Here is a 17,671-nt window from a genome sequence, read left to right on the forward strand (position 1 = left end):
GGGACACCTTGGGAGAATAGTACTCAGGCAATTAGATAATCTCCAATCAGAATGAAGCAATTTAAACTGACAGATGCCCCATTGGGAGCCTGTCAGTTAGGAGCGAGGAATTTGTACCAAAATCAGACTAAACACCACTGGCTTAGGGACATCAAAAATAAAAGACAGAGTAATCGAAGATATTGGAGTGGAAATGACAGAATTAATGTAAGAAGAGCACAGCAGATTAGCAAATTACAGTTTGACAGTAACTTCTGCAAAAGTATGAATGAAAGTGTGGAAGATAGAAGTATTAACATCTGTAAGAATGTTGAAGAGGTTCTGTTAGAGGAAAAAACTATATCAAATCTGTATAATTAGTGTGGTGAAGAAAATATTGATTCTGATAATAATTTTGATGAGTTTGGATTAAGTAAATTAATGGAGGGAGAATCAAACCGTGTTAAGCACTTAAGTGATTGTACCTGTACTAGTGTACTTGTCAACAATTCTGACGATCATTGTAAAAATGTTGTGGAAGTGTCTAGAATTAGAGATGATAGCATGTGTGGTAATACTGATAGTGAAAGAGTCAGTAGTAATGATGAATGGGAGGAAGAATTAGAAAGCATGGTGTACACGGAGGTTAAAGAAGATTTCATTAATGATGAAGAAAATGATGTCAGTAGTATTTGTGAAGAATATGAGAACCAGATTGTATCATCAGATAAGGACGTGTGGACAGACATAATGATTTAGATGTGATGCTAGAAACTTTATGGCATACTTACAAGGGTTATAGTAACAGCGACAGAGTAAAAAAGGTCATCAAGATTATTTGTGAAGAACTGCATTCCAACTGGGAAGGTAGAACCAATCAGCAGGCTTACAGTGGGATCAGTTCTGGGAAAAATAGACAGTGTGTAAAAGAGGGACATGATATCAAGCAATCTTCTGATGTAGCTGTAAGTAAAATTCAGACAAGTAAGAGAAATTGTGCAGGCAAAAATGGTATAAATGACTTGGACTTTAGAGAGATTGAGGATGATTTGTTGTATGAAGAAGAGGAAAGCAGAAAGCAAAAAGTTTTAGGTTGCTCGTATGTACATATAAAAGTTGCAAATTATGAGGGAGTTTGCTTCTTAGACACAGGTAGTCCTGTTTGTGCCATTTCTGAAAAATTTAGAGACCAGATAAGACATAGTGCTGACTTTGAAGGATATCCTGTAATTGGAATCAAAATTAAGGGAGCAACTGGTAGGCACATCAGAGTTGTAAACAGGCAATTCACCATTAATGATGTACAATATAACCAAGGATGTTTTGTAGTACTTGGTCTCAATGAAAATATTTTGTTCGGAATGAATTGGATACAAAGAGTAAATGCAGATTTTGACTAGAATAACAAAAAGTTAAGGCTTACCAACCCAAATATAGATGTAACACATGTGACTGAACTAATCATACAACACTGTCCACAATTTTCAAATTAGAAGAGTGATTTGTGCAAATGAAAAGATTGACGTTAACGAGGAAGACAGTGAAGACAAATGCAGTGAAAACAAGTATGCTGAATTAGTGGCTGGAAGTCTAGATGAAGAACAGACAGACCAATTAGGCAGTTTGTTGTGGGAATACAAATATGTGTTTAGTGAGAAACCTGAGAAAGTGAAAAACTATGAATGTAGACTTAAACTAAAACCTCACAAACCATTTTTTGTCAAACCATATGAAGTAAGTGTTAAACACCAAGAAAAAATGAGATAATGAAAATGCTCTCAGGAGGACACATCTTTGTGTCAAGTGCGTGGTGAACACTAGGTCTCCGTTCTATTTTCTTCTTTTCACTTTCAGATGCTACATCTTTTACTCACCCCATAAACCTGTAATGATAAATTTACTGAAAATACTATTCCTTCTCTGTAGTATAAGTTTTCTGTATGTAATATGACTATTGAGGGACATTATTTGAGGAATAATTTGAAAATTTAAACTGTGTACTAAATTTGAATTTCTCACAGCAGTGACTGGCTAAGAACTTAAAAATGATTTTGTAATTCTTAAGATGTGTAAATAATGCTTCTTTAAGCATTTCAGACAGTAGTTAACCACTATAATACAAATATAAGTAAAAAGGACATTTCCAAAACTAATTCATGAGTAATGAGTTGTGTAAAAGACAATAATCTAGATTCATATGTGTGTGTATTTCACTGTGTGTAATAGTTATAAGTAAATTACTGTTAGCATTTTCATGACAGAATAGAAGCTAGAAGGATATAAGATAATGCAGATTATTGTAGTTATGGTCTGTAGAGCATGTATTTGATTTGTGGGTGGTTCTTTGAGAATTGCAGCCATGGTCACGATTTTTGACTTTGCTAATGAGATGAACAAATGGACAGTGGTAAAGATGTACATGTGTTACTATATGGACAAGTTGCAATGTGACAAAAGACATTTTGCGAAAAATTTGTTATTACAAGATGGTGTGATGATGAGCAGTCTGTGAGTTTGTTTGATATGATAAAAGGTTGATCTGGGGAGGGGGGGGGGGGGGGGGGGGTCAAATATGCTGTATAGTGGAATATACTGAATTATTAATCAAAAAGAAAGGATACATATAATTCATTTTAGGTTCATTGACTTTAATCTGTATATAGCTAAATCTTTGCAGTTTAGAGATGCATAATTTTGTGTGATTTTGTTTGTAAATATGCTAATAGTATAGGGTTATATGTTAATGCTTTTGATATAGTCATACATGATGTGACCTTAATTGCAACCTACACAAGTACCATGAGTACTGAGTTCATCCCTGTTCCTACCTAGAGAACTGCATCCCAGATCCTTACCTGACCTATAAATGAAAATTAAGAAAACTGTAAAACTAATAGTGGACTGTGCTATTGCAGCGTAGAGACTGCCAGAAAAAGAGGGGTTGCAGACAAAACATGGACAGCACAAAAGGACTGATGATTGTGAGCTGCCAATTCCTCAAGACGTGCAATGTGAACCAGTGGCTTACCTGACATAGAAATGAAAATTAAGAAAACTGTAAAACTAATAGTGGACTGTGCTATTGCAGCGTAGAGACTGCCAGAAAAGAGGGGTTGCAGACAAAACATGGACAGCACAAAAGGACTGATGATTGTGAGCTGCCAATTCCTCAAGATGTGCAATGTGAACCAGTGGCTGGAGTGACAGCTAAGAAAAGAAAACATTTTTATATTTTTGTGTGTATATGTATTTAGCAGCCATTCATACAAGTAATACTTGTAAGAGTGGCTGGGGGCGGGGTGTAATGATACAGCCTCCCTCAAAATTCATATTAAATGTCCGATACCACCTTCTTTTTATATGCATCCGGATAGTTATCAGACAATTCAGTGCTTCCTATGGCATTTTATGTGTGTCTTTATATATATCATTTTGTCCTATTTGATAAACTTGATATTCATTGTGAAAGTGTATGGAATGTTCTAGAAATTTGTGTTGTCATCATTATCAAGTGATTGTTGACATTATCAAACTTATGTACAAATGCTGGATTGAATGTAATAAAGAAATTGAAGGGATAAATATTTGGCAGAAAATATTAAAATGCTGTGGAAGTGTTGGCATACGTGTCCGGCACCTCTACTTACCATAATTACAATCCAGTAATGAGTTAACACAATGAACCTCATTACCTTGAGAAATGGCTTGAAAGTTATTAGCAAACAATGTATTTTCATTTGTTATTTATTTTTATGTCTTCCTTTGCAATTAATAGTCCTTGTAATTACATTTCTAGTTAACTCTCCAATTGTTTACATCTCACAGTTTTGCAGATTCAGAATTTGAGACTTTATTTACAAGTTTCTCATATGCAGTCGCATAAAACACAAGATTTGTAATACCATTACATGATAGTAACCAAATCCAAACTGTAATTAATTACGTAACTAAAATAATATGAGAGACATTATTGTAATTAAAGTTAAGAATGACTTTTTTATGGAAAACTCAAGATATTACTGGAAAAGATTGTTATTCAAATGCTGTATTTTATACTTTATTTGGGTGTAAAATCAGTTTCTTTACGTTTTGTAAATTTTAATTGTAACACTGAAATTATACAAAATTAATAATGGAATGTTTTGTGAGCAATTGTTAAAATTCTATACAAGGGAAAGCAGCGAGGCTGTGGGTCAGTCAGTCAGTTGCTGAGTTGTTGATGTCGAGTCTGTTTGTCAAAGAGATCAGTGATGGCTGTGAAGTACTTTGTTTAAATGCGTCGAGAATGCAGTTCTGTTGTTAATAAATAATGAGAAGTTCCAAATTTATGTTCTTTCATCAAAATGAACTCCTGGAAAAAGTTAAGTAATTTTCAGTAACGATCAAGAAGAATGTAACACCGTTACAACCTCCACAGTCAAAGAATATACAGTTTCGTATTTCTAAAAAAATATAGAAGACTTTAGTTTTATGATTATCCTTATAGCAACCCGTATCTGGAAGTTTATTCTATGAAACTATGACACACTACGATTCAGTTAAAGCTACTGATTTCCATTTCCAAAGATGACATACACTGTACACCACTGAGAATGCAAACACGAAGTCACATCTCAAATGTGTTAATCCTTACACTGTCTGATGAAACTGATTTATGTGCATTACCTTATGTTACAACAAGCATGTTATCTAATATAACATTGCCATTGCCATATGAGGTATCTTCATGAAATGTTCTACAAAAGACGAAAAGTGAGACTACTTTCTCTGCTCCTCACTGCTTAGCTCCAGAGCTCAGCCATTAGACTCGGGTACTCTCTCATTTACTGTCGAAGCAACAAAACTCACGTTGGTGAACTTGCTGTAGGCCTTCCTGCACTCCTCTTCTGAGATGCCGTAGCTGGTGTAGACACTGATGAACTCGTCCAGGTCGATGGTTCCGTCACCTGTCGAAAGGAAAAAGCGAATACGGCAAGCTGCGAAGGAGTACTTTTCACAGAGCAAAGCAGATACAGTGACGAGCTATATGCACAAAGAAACAATGGTGAGAGATAACTTATTCTTTAGGCAGAGAGGTAAAAGCAATAATTTTCACTGTATTGCAAATTTGTAAGAGCTAGAAGGTATCTTATTTCCATAAATTTTGATACCTGTACTTATATTAAGAAATTATCAAGGGGACTCCACATTTGTGTGTGGTTCCTTCCCCCCCCCCCCCCCCCCCCCCTCCTTTCCAATGTCCTGTCTCCAGCGAATAGTGATACAGGACATTAATTACACAGAGAACCGACCAAACTAGTTTATAGACTATTACTACGATGAGGTCACCACTCCCAAAAACAGTTTTTAAAGCTACTGCCAACTATGCTCCGGGGAAGAATCGATGTACCTCATCTGTTTGCATCTGGTGTAATCACACGGTCAAATGTGACATCATTTTTCAGTGTATCTGTGCATTGTGTATCTGAGGCAAGACACAGGAGCCTGCCGAGTATTTACATCGGTGGATGTAGAAAACTGCCTAAAAACCTCATCCAGGATAGTCAGCACACCATCTCCTATTGTTAATCCACAGGCAGATTCGATGTGGGGCTGGCTACTTTCCTGTGACCCAGAAGTGGCACTTAAATGTCCGGGTGGTTCAAAATGGCTCTGAGCACTATGGGACTTAGCATCTGAGGTCATCAGTCCCCTAGAACTTAGAACTACTTAAATCTAACTAACCTAAGAACATCGCACACATCTGTGCCCAAGCCAGGATTCGAAGCTGCGACTGTAGCAGCCGCGCGGTTCCGAACTGAAGTGCCCATAACCGCTAGGCCACCGCGGCCGACTGTCTGGGTGGGTTTTCTTACTCGTCACACTCTTTATTCATGAATATAAAAAATGATACGACAGACTCAAAACCGGAAAAGGAATAACATGTGGCCTATTGCCTTTCACTAGGTCTGTCTACCATACATATGAAAGACTTGACGGCGGAGATGACAGATGTAGAGAAGGAAAGAGTAAGTGTAGGTAACCGGAATGTCTACTGCATGAAATTTGCTGATGACATGATACTGCTTTCTATAAAAACACTATCCAGAGTAAATGAAAGAATGAAAGAGTACAGTAGGAGAAATGACACAAAGAAAACTATGGTGACAAAAGTAAACGGTAAAGAAGGTATTAATGTGAGATCTACTGAAACTCAAATCAAACAAATTACACAATACAGATGTTTGAGGAGCATGTTAGTTGATAACTGGGCAGGGAAAAGAAATAAGATGGAGAATTGCAATAGCAAAGCAAGCTTTCCAGAAGGAAGAAGTGCTGCTTATGCAGCAATTTAGCATTGAGGTTAAGAAAAAGCTCAGTTGAATGCTTTGGGTGCAGTGAAAGCTGGAGAGCAAAGAAGGAAGAGAAAACTGAAGTGACAGTAATTGTTTTAAGTCGATTAAAAGATGCGCTCTCTGGTCACTAGATATTGATAATATCTGTTATGACAATAAAAGACAGTGAGGCCAGAGATGAAGAGTCGAGCATGCACTGATTAGTCAGTAGCTGTTTGTCAGTGTTGATATCTGAAAGAGACCAGATGCATATAACAATTTGTGTAAGAAATGTACACACACCAAGTATTATTAATTATATGAATGTATTATGTCTGACCTGTGTGTAAAAATATTTTCAGGACAGTTTTAAAAAAGTTGTTTGAATATTTATTTATTAGTTCACAAAAGTACATTGTAACATATATTGGGATGATCGTGAGGACCTTTCAGGACACCAGTAATTATGGAGGGAAACACCACTGTGACACCACAGTGTTGAAGAGATATAAGAAATCACTTGAAGAAGGAACATAAGAAAATTTTCAATTTTTATGTCTATATATTCATAATGAAATATTATTGTTCAATTTTTTTCTTCATTAGCTACAGTGACCGGATAGCCGAAACCCCCATTTTATCCGATAATATAGTCCAGAATAGTGTTAGTAAATCATTTAACCCTTTAAATAACATTTCCCTTATCATTTTCAAATCCTTCTCCTATAATTTTGCACTAAAGCAGTCAAGATGTGGGTCTGGAGAAGAATGGAGAAAATAAAATCGGCGGATAAAAAGAACAGTGAATTACTGCAAAGGGTAAAAGTACAAAAAAACTCTCTTAAACCTGGTTAAGAAAAGGGAAACAAACTGGGTGGGACATACATAGTAAGGAAAAGCAATTCTGACAACAGCTATTGAAGGCGCTGAGGACGTGCGGACAAAAGTAATAAGGAGAAGAAAATTTGCTGGATGAAGTGAAAAAATTGAAGTTGTCTGTAGTGATTAGCTAACTTCAGTATATTTTATGTGTCTAATTGTTACGAGCAATCTTTGCCGTCACATTCGTCCACCGAGCAATTTTCTACGTACTCACTACTGGGTCTGCCATACCACGAGTAATTTATTCTGGCCGAGATCTTTGAGGCGAGTGCAGCATCGTCCAGTGAGAACTGAGGGTGCTGAGATGCTACGTGGTTTTCAAGTTTTTTCTTCTCTGTTCCATTTGGGCTGTTCTGGAGTGGAGGTGTGGTTTTGCTTCTGTGTGGTGTGGCATGCTTTCAAGAAAAACTGCATTGAATTAGACTGGGAAAGATGGAGAGGCATATCTAAAAGCAGCTATTGATTTTCATTCTTGAAATTCTACCCCATTTTTTTGTTTCTGTATTTTATGACACAGAGAGCCGTACTGAAAACGTAATACCTTATAGTTACTCAAGCAGGATTAATAGCAGGGAGGCATTCACAATTACGATTAATGTGGGGCAGCTTCCATTCTGTTTATGTGCTGTATCGGTTCATAATCGAGTTTAGTAAGGTGATATTCCATTTACTAAAAAGGTTTTCTAAATTTTTAATTCACAACTGAAGAATAAGTCTATATATGATTGTGTTGTGTGTTCCATGTGATTCATATAATGTTAATCTTAGTGTGCCACATAAGAAGACTCGTATTCATTGGGAAATAATTATCACAGATTAACATAAAATCTTTATTTCTATTTAATTCCTTTCATCAGTTTAATCAGATGAAGCATAGGTTTTCAAGATGGCAGCACTGAGCAGCCACGAGACTTTGCACTAGTACCTCGCATAGTTATAACGTGAGAGATATTTTTTATACCTTCAGCTCATTCGTTGGTTTGATACCTTTTCTTCGTGACATACAAACTGGGCAGCCCCTGTAATGCTTTCCATTACCTTAATAATTTGTTTTCAGATTCCAGAAGATAAGTTTGCCTCAAGAATTCAAGACCGGCAGTTGTTTGGCATATGTATGCAATGTTTAGTGGATGCACTGTATTACCACTTACAAACAGTCGAGTATTAAGTAACGTACCTGAACCTACTACTTGCTACATGTATTGCTTAGTAGACATAATGTAGATCAGTGGTTCCCAATCTGGGGGTGATTACCCACTGAGGAATAAAATGAAATTTTCTTAGGGTAAAAAGAAAAGCGTTCAACTGTGTTTCAACCACAGAGATACACTGTTTTAAAAGATCAGTACTATCATCACTATTTCATAACACTGTAATGCTGATTTCATAAGTTGCCAATACCTGCCTTTTTTTCCAAATACTAGCATAAACACACGACACAATGTTCTGGAGGTCACAGCTTGTGAAATGAGTGAATAACAATATCTTCTTCACATAGTTCACCCACTAAACTTACAGTTTGTACCATACGTCACATATGCCTGAACATCCCTTGAAAATGACATCTGCATGTTGTAGTAGTAGTAGCAGCAGTAGTAGTAGTAGTAGTTTTGTTTATCTGTATATTTCTTTTACAAGGATATAGGACATGCTTGAACATACAGTTTAAAAACAACAGAAATAATTCATATGTACAGATGTCTCCATAGTTACAAATATGCCTAGTATGACAAGTGTAGGACAGGCTTTATACTAGGAACCATCCCAGCATTCACCTGAAGTAATTTAGAGAAACCTCGAAAAACCTAATCGGCATTGACGATTACGGATTGGAGCTTCCACTGTCCCAAACACAAAGCCGGTCTGTTTAAAACAGTGCTACTTCGTTCAGTTTAACCTTAAATTTAGTTCCTGCAATAGTCCAGATATTGCTCCAATAATCACTTCACAACAATAAATTAATTAATAGACAGTCCAACCTGACAATAATTTTGTAATGACAACCATCAATATGGATCGGTAGTTTTCTTTTCACAGAAGGAGTTGCAGGTGAGGCAATGATGCACTGAGAATTACTTCATCGTTCTACAGAAAAAAGATTGCCAGAAATATGCAGTACCAATACTCCCACTGTCTCATTATTTCACAGTTTAATAAAACACAAAAACAAATACCATTTGTCTCTTGTCATTTTAAAAATAAAACTGTTCAAAGAAAACACTGTTTCATTCTCGACCTTAGTTACGCACTGATATTGATGATGGCGGGTAGAGGGATAATACCTGACTACACTCAGGGGTGATATTCTAAGAAAGGTTGGGAACCACTCATCTAGATGATGCTTATAGGATCCGAGGTTATGTTTAGTGCTGAGAAAGTTGCTAAGCTGGTAACAGTAAATCATTCCAGATGTGGAAGAATGTCTGTTGCGCTAAGTACGAAAGTCTGCATCGAATATTACCCGAAGGACAGTCAGATCGCATGATAACATTATGCTTTGGGCTGCTTGATTCACTTAGCAAAACATACTACAGGGTGGCGCACGAAATGTGTTACCAATTGTTTCTTTCACGATTTACGACGCACATTATATATCCCGCTGGCATCTCTACAGCACTACCAGCAGAGCTTGGAAAAAAAAATGAGTTACGAAATGACGTGTAATTCACGATACTGCCGCTAGGAGACTAGTAAGCAGCAATGGCTGAAAATGGAAGACTGACGACACAGCAACGATCAGCAATTGTGTTACTTTTTCATGAAACGAAAAGCCTTTTTGTGACTCAGAGGCGTTTTCAACAACAGTTCAACACACGATGGGTCCCTTGCAAGAAGACCATCCACAGGTTGTACGATAAATTTGTACAGAAAGGAACAGTATTGGAAACGAAGCGACCTCGGCCTAAGCCTGTTTGTTCGCCGGAGAATATTGAAGCGGTACGAGTTGCTGTGCAGAGAAGTCCCGGGAAATCGTGTAGAAAGGCAGCAGTGCAACTGGGAATATCCAGACGCTCAGTTCAACGCATTCTTAAAAGTGACCTCCATATGTACCCATACAAGATGACCTGTGCACAGAATCTCACTGAAGAACACCAGCAGCAGAGACTACAGTTCGCTCAGTGGGCGGAGGATAGGGAAGAAACTCTCAAAAACGTTTGGTTTTCAGACGAGGCGCATTTTCATTTAGATGGTGTGGTTAAAAAGCAAAATGTACGTTTTTGGGTCACTGAAAACCCACAAGCGCTTCACGAATGACCTTATGCTCCGAGGATTACAGTGTGGGGAGCAATTTCCAGTCACGGACTTGTTGGACCCAGTTTCTTTGAAGAAACTGTGAACAGCAAGCGTTATTTGAGCACGCTTCGCAATAGCTTCATTCCACAGTTTCTTGCTACTGCCTTGCCCTTCAACACGCAGTGGTTCGTGCAAGATGAGGCAAGGCCACATACTGCAAACACTGTGTTGGAGTTTTTACACGAGCATTTCGACATGCGGATCATTTCACTTAGATTTCCAGGTTGCTTCAATGACGGGGGTACCTATAGGAAAATTTTTTCCCGAAATGTCCACGTGATTTAATGGAGCTCGGAAGAGTTATTCTTCAAGCTTGCAGTGAAATTGCAGAAGACATGTGCCGTAGGGTAATCACTAACTTCAGTGATCATTAGAAGGAAGTTAGGAAACGAAATGGTGGACATATTGAGCATGTGCTGAGTTAGAACAAATCTCCATGGACGGCTCTTCAGCGTAGTACATGTTCCTTTCAGATTGTATTGACAATAAAGTTTATATTCAAAAACAAAATGGTAACACATTTCGTGCACCACCCTGTATTTTAATGAGGGCTATTGTATGTGGAACTTGTGACCACAGTTACAAACAACACATGTTTGCGAACACCATACATACGGTCGACGCTGACGACAAAAGAACAGGGATTTTGTTTCTCTGGGTTGCTGAACAAATAGAATTTCTTTATTTAAGGAATAACATTATCAATATCCACTGAGCCTTTGATTTGTCTGGTATAAACTGTCTTAGTGAAAATAAAGTCATCCGCTAAGTTACAGTTTATTACCGAGTATTGCTAATTGTACTAATACCACAGAATGCTGTGCATTAAAAGACATTTATTTTATTGCAATTGCAGTAATGAATGATTGTGTGTGGACTGTGGGAATGAATGGAGTTTCTGTACATTACTCTAAAGTAGGACATTTTGGGGATGTAATTTGAATTATTTAGGTGTGATTCAATGAGTAATGGTAAACTAGAAGAGTAAACTGTGCGGGACATTAGACGAAAATGCACTGTCAGCCTTATTGTGAATAACTGTGTAATATAAGTGAGTCCTAGAGTGTTGCAATAGCAATAATCAATGATTGTATCTGCTATGTGGGAATGAATGGCGTTTCTGTACATTACTCTAAAGTAGAACATTTTGGGGATGCTTCAACGAATAATAGTAAACTAGAAGAATAAACTGTGTGGGACATGAAAGAAGAATGCATTGTCAGCTTTAATAATGAATAACTGTGGAATGTCCGGAACCGTGCGACTGCTACGGTCGCAGGTTTGAGTCCTGCCTCGGGCATGGATGTGTGTGATGTCCTTAGGTTAGTTAGGTTTAAGTAGTGCTAAGTTCTAGGGGACTGATGACCACAGCAGTTGAGTCCCATAGTGCTCAGAGCCATTTGAACTGTGGAATATAAGTGAATCTGCGAGCGTAAAAGAATTTGGTTCCATATGTTAGTGGGTTTACTAGTTTTATTATTATTATTTTTTGTTTATTTATCTACAACATGCTCCATTACAATATTTGTAATACTACATGTATGTAATTTTGTGTGTGTGTGTGTGTGTGTGTGTGTGTAGCATAATGTTCAAGTTGTATGATGATGATGATGATGTGTGTGTGTGTGTGTGTGTGTGTGTGTGTGTGTAGCATAGTGTTCAAGTAAATGATGATGATGATGATGAGAGAAGGGAGAGGGTGGAACCCGCTGCCAGCACACAGCCTACCCCTCGCGAACAGCACTGAGGGGGCCGCTAGGCTTAATGTTCCCATCCGACAGACAGATCACCGTCAACAGCACCGCTTCGTGAGACACTGCAAAAAGGTTTTATATTTAAACCAGGACATTGGTGCAAAGTCTGGTGACCTGGAGCTCCACACTACCACCTATCCTCCCCTTGCCAGCCAAATAACGGCAGTGAAAATTTTTTCCACCACCAGGATTCAAACTGTCTTACTCCCAAGTTGAGCGCTACCGCACAAGCACGCCTCGGTGATCTCGACCGCGGAGGTGCGTCTACTAGTTTTGGTTAATGCTGTGGAACAGTTTTCATTTGTAACTCACATCTTATGCATAGGCCATTTACTGGAAATGTTAGAAGTGAAATGGGAAAAGGTAGAACTTTCAGAAGAGGTTTTTGAATCTGTCGGAGAGTCAGCATTTTCTCATTTAAGTTCAGGTGCCTACTGACAGTTACTTTATTTGCAAATACATATTTAGGGGATGCAAGGATAGAAAGTAACTGGTGTGAGATTTTTATGGTGTGAAATAACATACTTTTGCTTACACACTATGTGATCAAAAGTATCCAGACACCTGGCTGCAAATGACTTACAGGTTCTTGGTTCCCTCCATCAGTAATGCTGGAATTCAGTATGGTATTGGCCCACTCTTAGCCTTGATTCCAGCTTCCACTCTCGCAGGCTTCAATCGGGTTCTGGAAGGTTTTTTGGGGAATAGCAGCCTATTCTTCACGGAGTGCTGCAGTGAGGAGAGGTGTCGATGTCGGTCGGTGAGGAGGCCTCGCACGAAGTCGGCATTCCAAAACACCCGAAATGTGTTCTATAAGATTCAGAGCAGGACTCTGTGCAGGCCAGTCTATTACAGGGATGTTGTTGTCGTGTAACCCCTCTGCCACAGGCCGTGCATTATCAACAGATGCTCAATCGTGTTGAAAGGTGTAATTGCCATCCCCGAATTGATTGTCAACAGTGGGAAGCAAGAAGGTGCTTAAAACATCAATGTAGGCCTGCACTGTGATAGTGACATGCAAAACGACGATGAAAAACACGACCGCACCGTAACACCGCCGCCTCCAAATTTTACTGTTGGCACTACACATGCTGCCAGATGACTTTCACCAGGCATTTGCCATACCCACACGCTGCCATTGGATCGCCACATTGTGGACCATGTTTCGTGACTCTACACAATGTTTTTCCACTGTCCAATCGTCCAATGTTTATACTCCTTACAACAAGTGAGGCGATGTTTGGCATTTACTGGCAGCATGATGTGTGGCTTATGAGAAGCTGCTCGACCATGAAATCCAAATTTCCTCACCTCCCGCCGAACTGTCACAGTACTTGCAGTAGATCCTGATGCAGTTTGGAATTCCTGTGTGATGGTCTGGAAAGACATCTGCCTATTATACATTACAACCCTCTTCAACTGTTGGCAGTCTCTGTCAGTCAACAGACATGTAGGCCTGTTTGCTTTTATGCCGCACACGTAGCTTCACATTTCCATTTCACTATCACATCAGAAACAGTGGACCTAGGGATATTTTGGACACAAGTGACACCCAATCACCTGACCACGTTCGAAGTCCACGAGTTCCGCAGAGCACCCCATTCCGCTCCCTCACGGTGTCTAATGACTACTGAGGTCACTGATATGGAGTACCTGGCAGTAGGTGGCAGTACAATGCACCATATGTGAAAAATGTATGATTTTGGGTGTGTCTGGATACTTTTGATCACAAAGTGCATATTTTTGGTTTAAACTTATGCGCACTTCTTTCAGGGGGTTTAAATATTTGTTTTATGTTTTGAGAGACACTTTTTGCAGTGCTAATTTTTTTCAGTTGATATATATTACTGCATGAGGTTTGATCTTCGGTGCTTAGATGTTGGTTCGCTGCACATGAGTCTGTAGTGTAGGATGTCCTTGGAAATATTTTGTTCGGATTGGAAATTCTCTTGTTGAAGAACAAGTCAGGTGGACTCGGCTACAGTTGTGCCAGAAGCTTGAATGAGGAGCCATTGTCAAATGATTTTAGAACTGCGAATACTGTGGTTATAATATATTTAATCTTATTTAATCATTTATTTGTTGATTTGAAGAAATTTATTTTCATGTGGCTACGATTCTGACTTCCTGCATAGTACACGAGGTGATGTTGAACATACTTTGTACTGATGGCTTAGTGAAACAGCTGAAATTCTTAAATTTGAGTGTTCAGTGTTTTTAGTGAAGAATTTTATGGGGAATTTTTAGCCATCTTAATTCTATAATGATATTTTGGCCAGTCTTAAGATTTTTTCCACGTGATAAAACTTTCTGACGTGATTTTCGTTTTGCTGGTTCTTGATGTTAATGAGAGGAGGTTTTGAGTTGTATTCTTCATTGCTTTCATAATTAAATGATTTCTGGATGACTGTTGGAGGGTTCTGGATTAGATTAGATTAGATTAATAATAGTTCCACAGATCATGAATACGATATTTCCTAATGATGTGGAATGAGCCAAATTTTCCAACACATGACATAATTAAGTTAATTTAACAACATAATTACGTTAATATAACAACTTTTGTACTTTTTTGTTCTTTTTAAACTTTTTGAATAATTTTTTGTTTGGTTTTGTTTTTCTTTTTTTCTTAATTTATATTTAAAAATTCCTCTGGGCTCAATAGTTCTTTTTATTTTCAAGCAGTTCTAGATTTATTATTTTATTTTGTAACTTGGTGACTTTTTAGTTCATTTTGAGATTGTGGCTTGGTTATTGTTAGTATTTACGTGATTATTTGATTAAGAAACCTACAGTCAGTCAGAAAAGAACCAGGAGGAGTTACTTTGAAAAAAATAGAGAAAGAAAGGAATTTTGAGAGTATTCTGATTCAAATTTCTTTAGCAGTGATTCAGTCAGCATGTTCAGAAGTTAGGAAGAGTACGCTCTAGCCAGTGAGGTTAATACTGAAAGTCTCGGGACCAGCAGTATTGTCATGAGCGAGAGTGAAGTTGTTTGAAAGTCTCGGGACCAGCAGTATTGTCATGAGCGAGAGTGAAGTTGTTTGAAAGTCTCGGGACCAGCAGTATTGTCATGAGCGAGAGTGAAGTTGTTTGAAAGTCTCGGGACCAGCAGTATTGTCATGAGCGAGAGTGAAGTTGTTTGAAAGTCTCGGGACCAGCAGTATTGTCATGAGCGAGAGTGAAGTTGTTTGAAAGTCTCGGGACCAGCAGTATTGTCATGAGCGAGAGTGAAGTTGTTTGAAAGTCTCGGGACCAGCAGTATTGTCATGAGCGAGAGTGAAGTTGTTTGAAAGTCTCGGGACCAGCAGTATTGTCATGAGCGAGAGTGAAGTTGTTTGAAAGTCTCGGGACCAGCAGTATTGTCATGAGCGAGAGTGAAGTTGTTTGAAAGTCTCGGGACCAGCAGTATTGTCATGAGCGAGAGTGAAGTTGTTTGAAAGTCTCGGGACCAGCAGTATTGTCATGAGCGAGAGTGAAGTTGTTTGAAAGTCTCGGGACCAGCAGTATTGTCATGAGCGAGAGTGAAGTTGTTTGAAAGTCTCGGGACCAGCAGTATTGTCATGAGCGAGAGTGAAGTTGTTTGAAAGTCTCGGGACCAGCAGTATTGTCATGAGCGAGAGTGAAGTTGTTTGAAAGTCTCGGGACCAGCAGTATTGTCATGAGCGAGAGTGAAGTTGTTTGAAAGTCTCGGGACCAGCAGTATTGTCATGAGCGAGAGTGAAGTTGTTTGAAAGTCTCGGGACCAGCAGTATTGTCATGAGCGAGAGTGAAGTTGTTTGAAAGTCTCGGGACCAGCAGTATTGTCATGAGCGAGAGTGAAGTTGTTTGAAAGTCTCGGGACCAGCAGTATTGTCATGAGCGAGAGTGAAGTTGTTTGAAAGTCTCGGGACCAGCAGTATTGTCATGAGCGAGAGTGAAGTTGTTTGAAAGTCTCGGGACCAGCAGTATTGTCATGAGCGAGAGTGAAGTTGTTTGAAAGTCTCGGGACCAGCAGTATTGTCATGAGCGAGAGTGAAGTTGTTTGAAAGTCTCGGGACCAGCAGTATTGTCATGAGCGAGAGAGAAGTTGTTTGAAAGTCTCGGGACCAGCTGTATTGTTATGAGCGAGAGTGAAGTTGTTTGAAAGTCTCGGGACCAGCAGTATTGTCATGAGCGAGAGTGAAGTTGTTTGAAAGTCTCGGGACCAGCAGTATTGTCATGAGCGAGAGTGAAGTTGTCTATGATGTCGCCCAGCCTCACGGGTCCAGTAGTAATCACTGCCTACCACCAGATGCCCCACCAGCTCCTAGCGCCCGTCATGCTCGGAGTGAACCGCAGAACTGTCTTGTACCGTCAGCAAACAATAGTGATCAGGCTGCAAATGTCTTAGCACTGAAATTACTCAAAAGAAAGGACTTCAAGTGAAGTTTGAAACCAATTAAGGGAAAAACAAGGACAGCAGCAAAAAACTGAATAAAGATTTGTCAGAGAACATAAAGAATAGTGCAGAACATGATAACTGAAGAAAACTTCACAAGCCAAAGTTGCTAAAAAAGCACTTTATCGGATGACCTGTTTCGACACAGTTATGGTGTCGTTACTGAATCTTATGCGTTAAAATTTTTCACATTATCCACCAGTGTTGAAAGTAGCTTCACATTGCATACACATTTGACAGCATAGCTCTGTCAAAACTGATCATCCAATAAACTGCTTTTTTCGTGGTCCTGGCTTACGACGTTTTCTTCAGTTACCGTACATTGAAACCCCACCGACTGATTATGCCAGGAATATATAAATAGTGCTAAAGAGCAGAAAGAGAGTACAAAGAGGTTGAGGGGATGGATTGAAAGCATTTCAAACAAACAGCACACCGACATTAGTGCAATACAGTCCAGGAAATTTTTTTACTAGCTACACAGACGAGAGAAAAGTTACACGAGGCATTTGACAGTAGAATTTCTATGCACTGCTGTTGAAGTTAAAGGTGATTTTCAGTTAGTGGTAAATGGCCAAATTAACCAGTTACAAAATATTTCCGAAAATTTAAGGGAAGAATGTGATAAGGATAAGCCAGAAATAATAAGATTCAAATACAGATTTCAAATCATACTGTATTATTACAAGGACTGTTGTTGTTGTGGTCTTCAGTCCTGAGACTGGTTTGATGCAGCTCTCCATGCTACTCTATCCTGTGCATAGTTTCTTCATCTCCCAGTACCTACTGCAGCCTACGTTCTTCTGAATCTGCTTAGTGTATTCCTCTCGTGGTCTCCCTCTACGATTTTTACCCTCCACGCTGCCCTTCAATACTAAATTGGTAATCCCTTAATGTCTCAGAACATGTTCTACCAACCGATCCCTTCTTCTAGTCAAGTTGTGCCACAAACTCTTCTTCTCCCCAATTCTATTCAATACCTCCTCATTAGTTACGTGATCTACCTATCTAATCTTCAGCATTCTTCTG

General features: G+C 38.8%; 1 protein-coding gene across 2 annotated transcripts in view; it reads right to left on the reverse strand.

The window, feature by feature from the left end:
• The window catches only part of LOC126293732 (calexcitin-2-like), a 708,697-nt gene that overhangs the window by 11,739 nt on the left and 679,287 nt on the right, over positions 1 to 17,671 (reverse strand). For both annotated transcript variants that reach the window (XM_049987062.1, XM_049987063.1), the window contains exon 6: positions 4,828 to 4,925. In XM_049987062.1, the coding sequence (XP_049843019.1) occupies positions 4,828 to 4,925 (98 nt within the window). The remainder of the gene's footprint in view (positions 1 to 4,827; positions 4,926 to 17,671) is intronic.

This window comes from Schistocerca gregaria, chromosome 10, assembly GCF_023897955.1.
Source record: "Schistocerca gregaria isolate iqSchGreg1 chromosome 10, iqSchGreg1.2, whole genome shotgun sequence".
Lineage (NCBI taxonomy): Eukaryota > Metazoa > Arthropoda > Insecta > Orthoptera > Acrididae > Schistocerca > Schistocerca gregaria.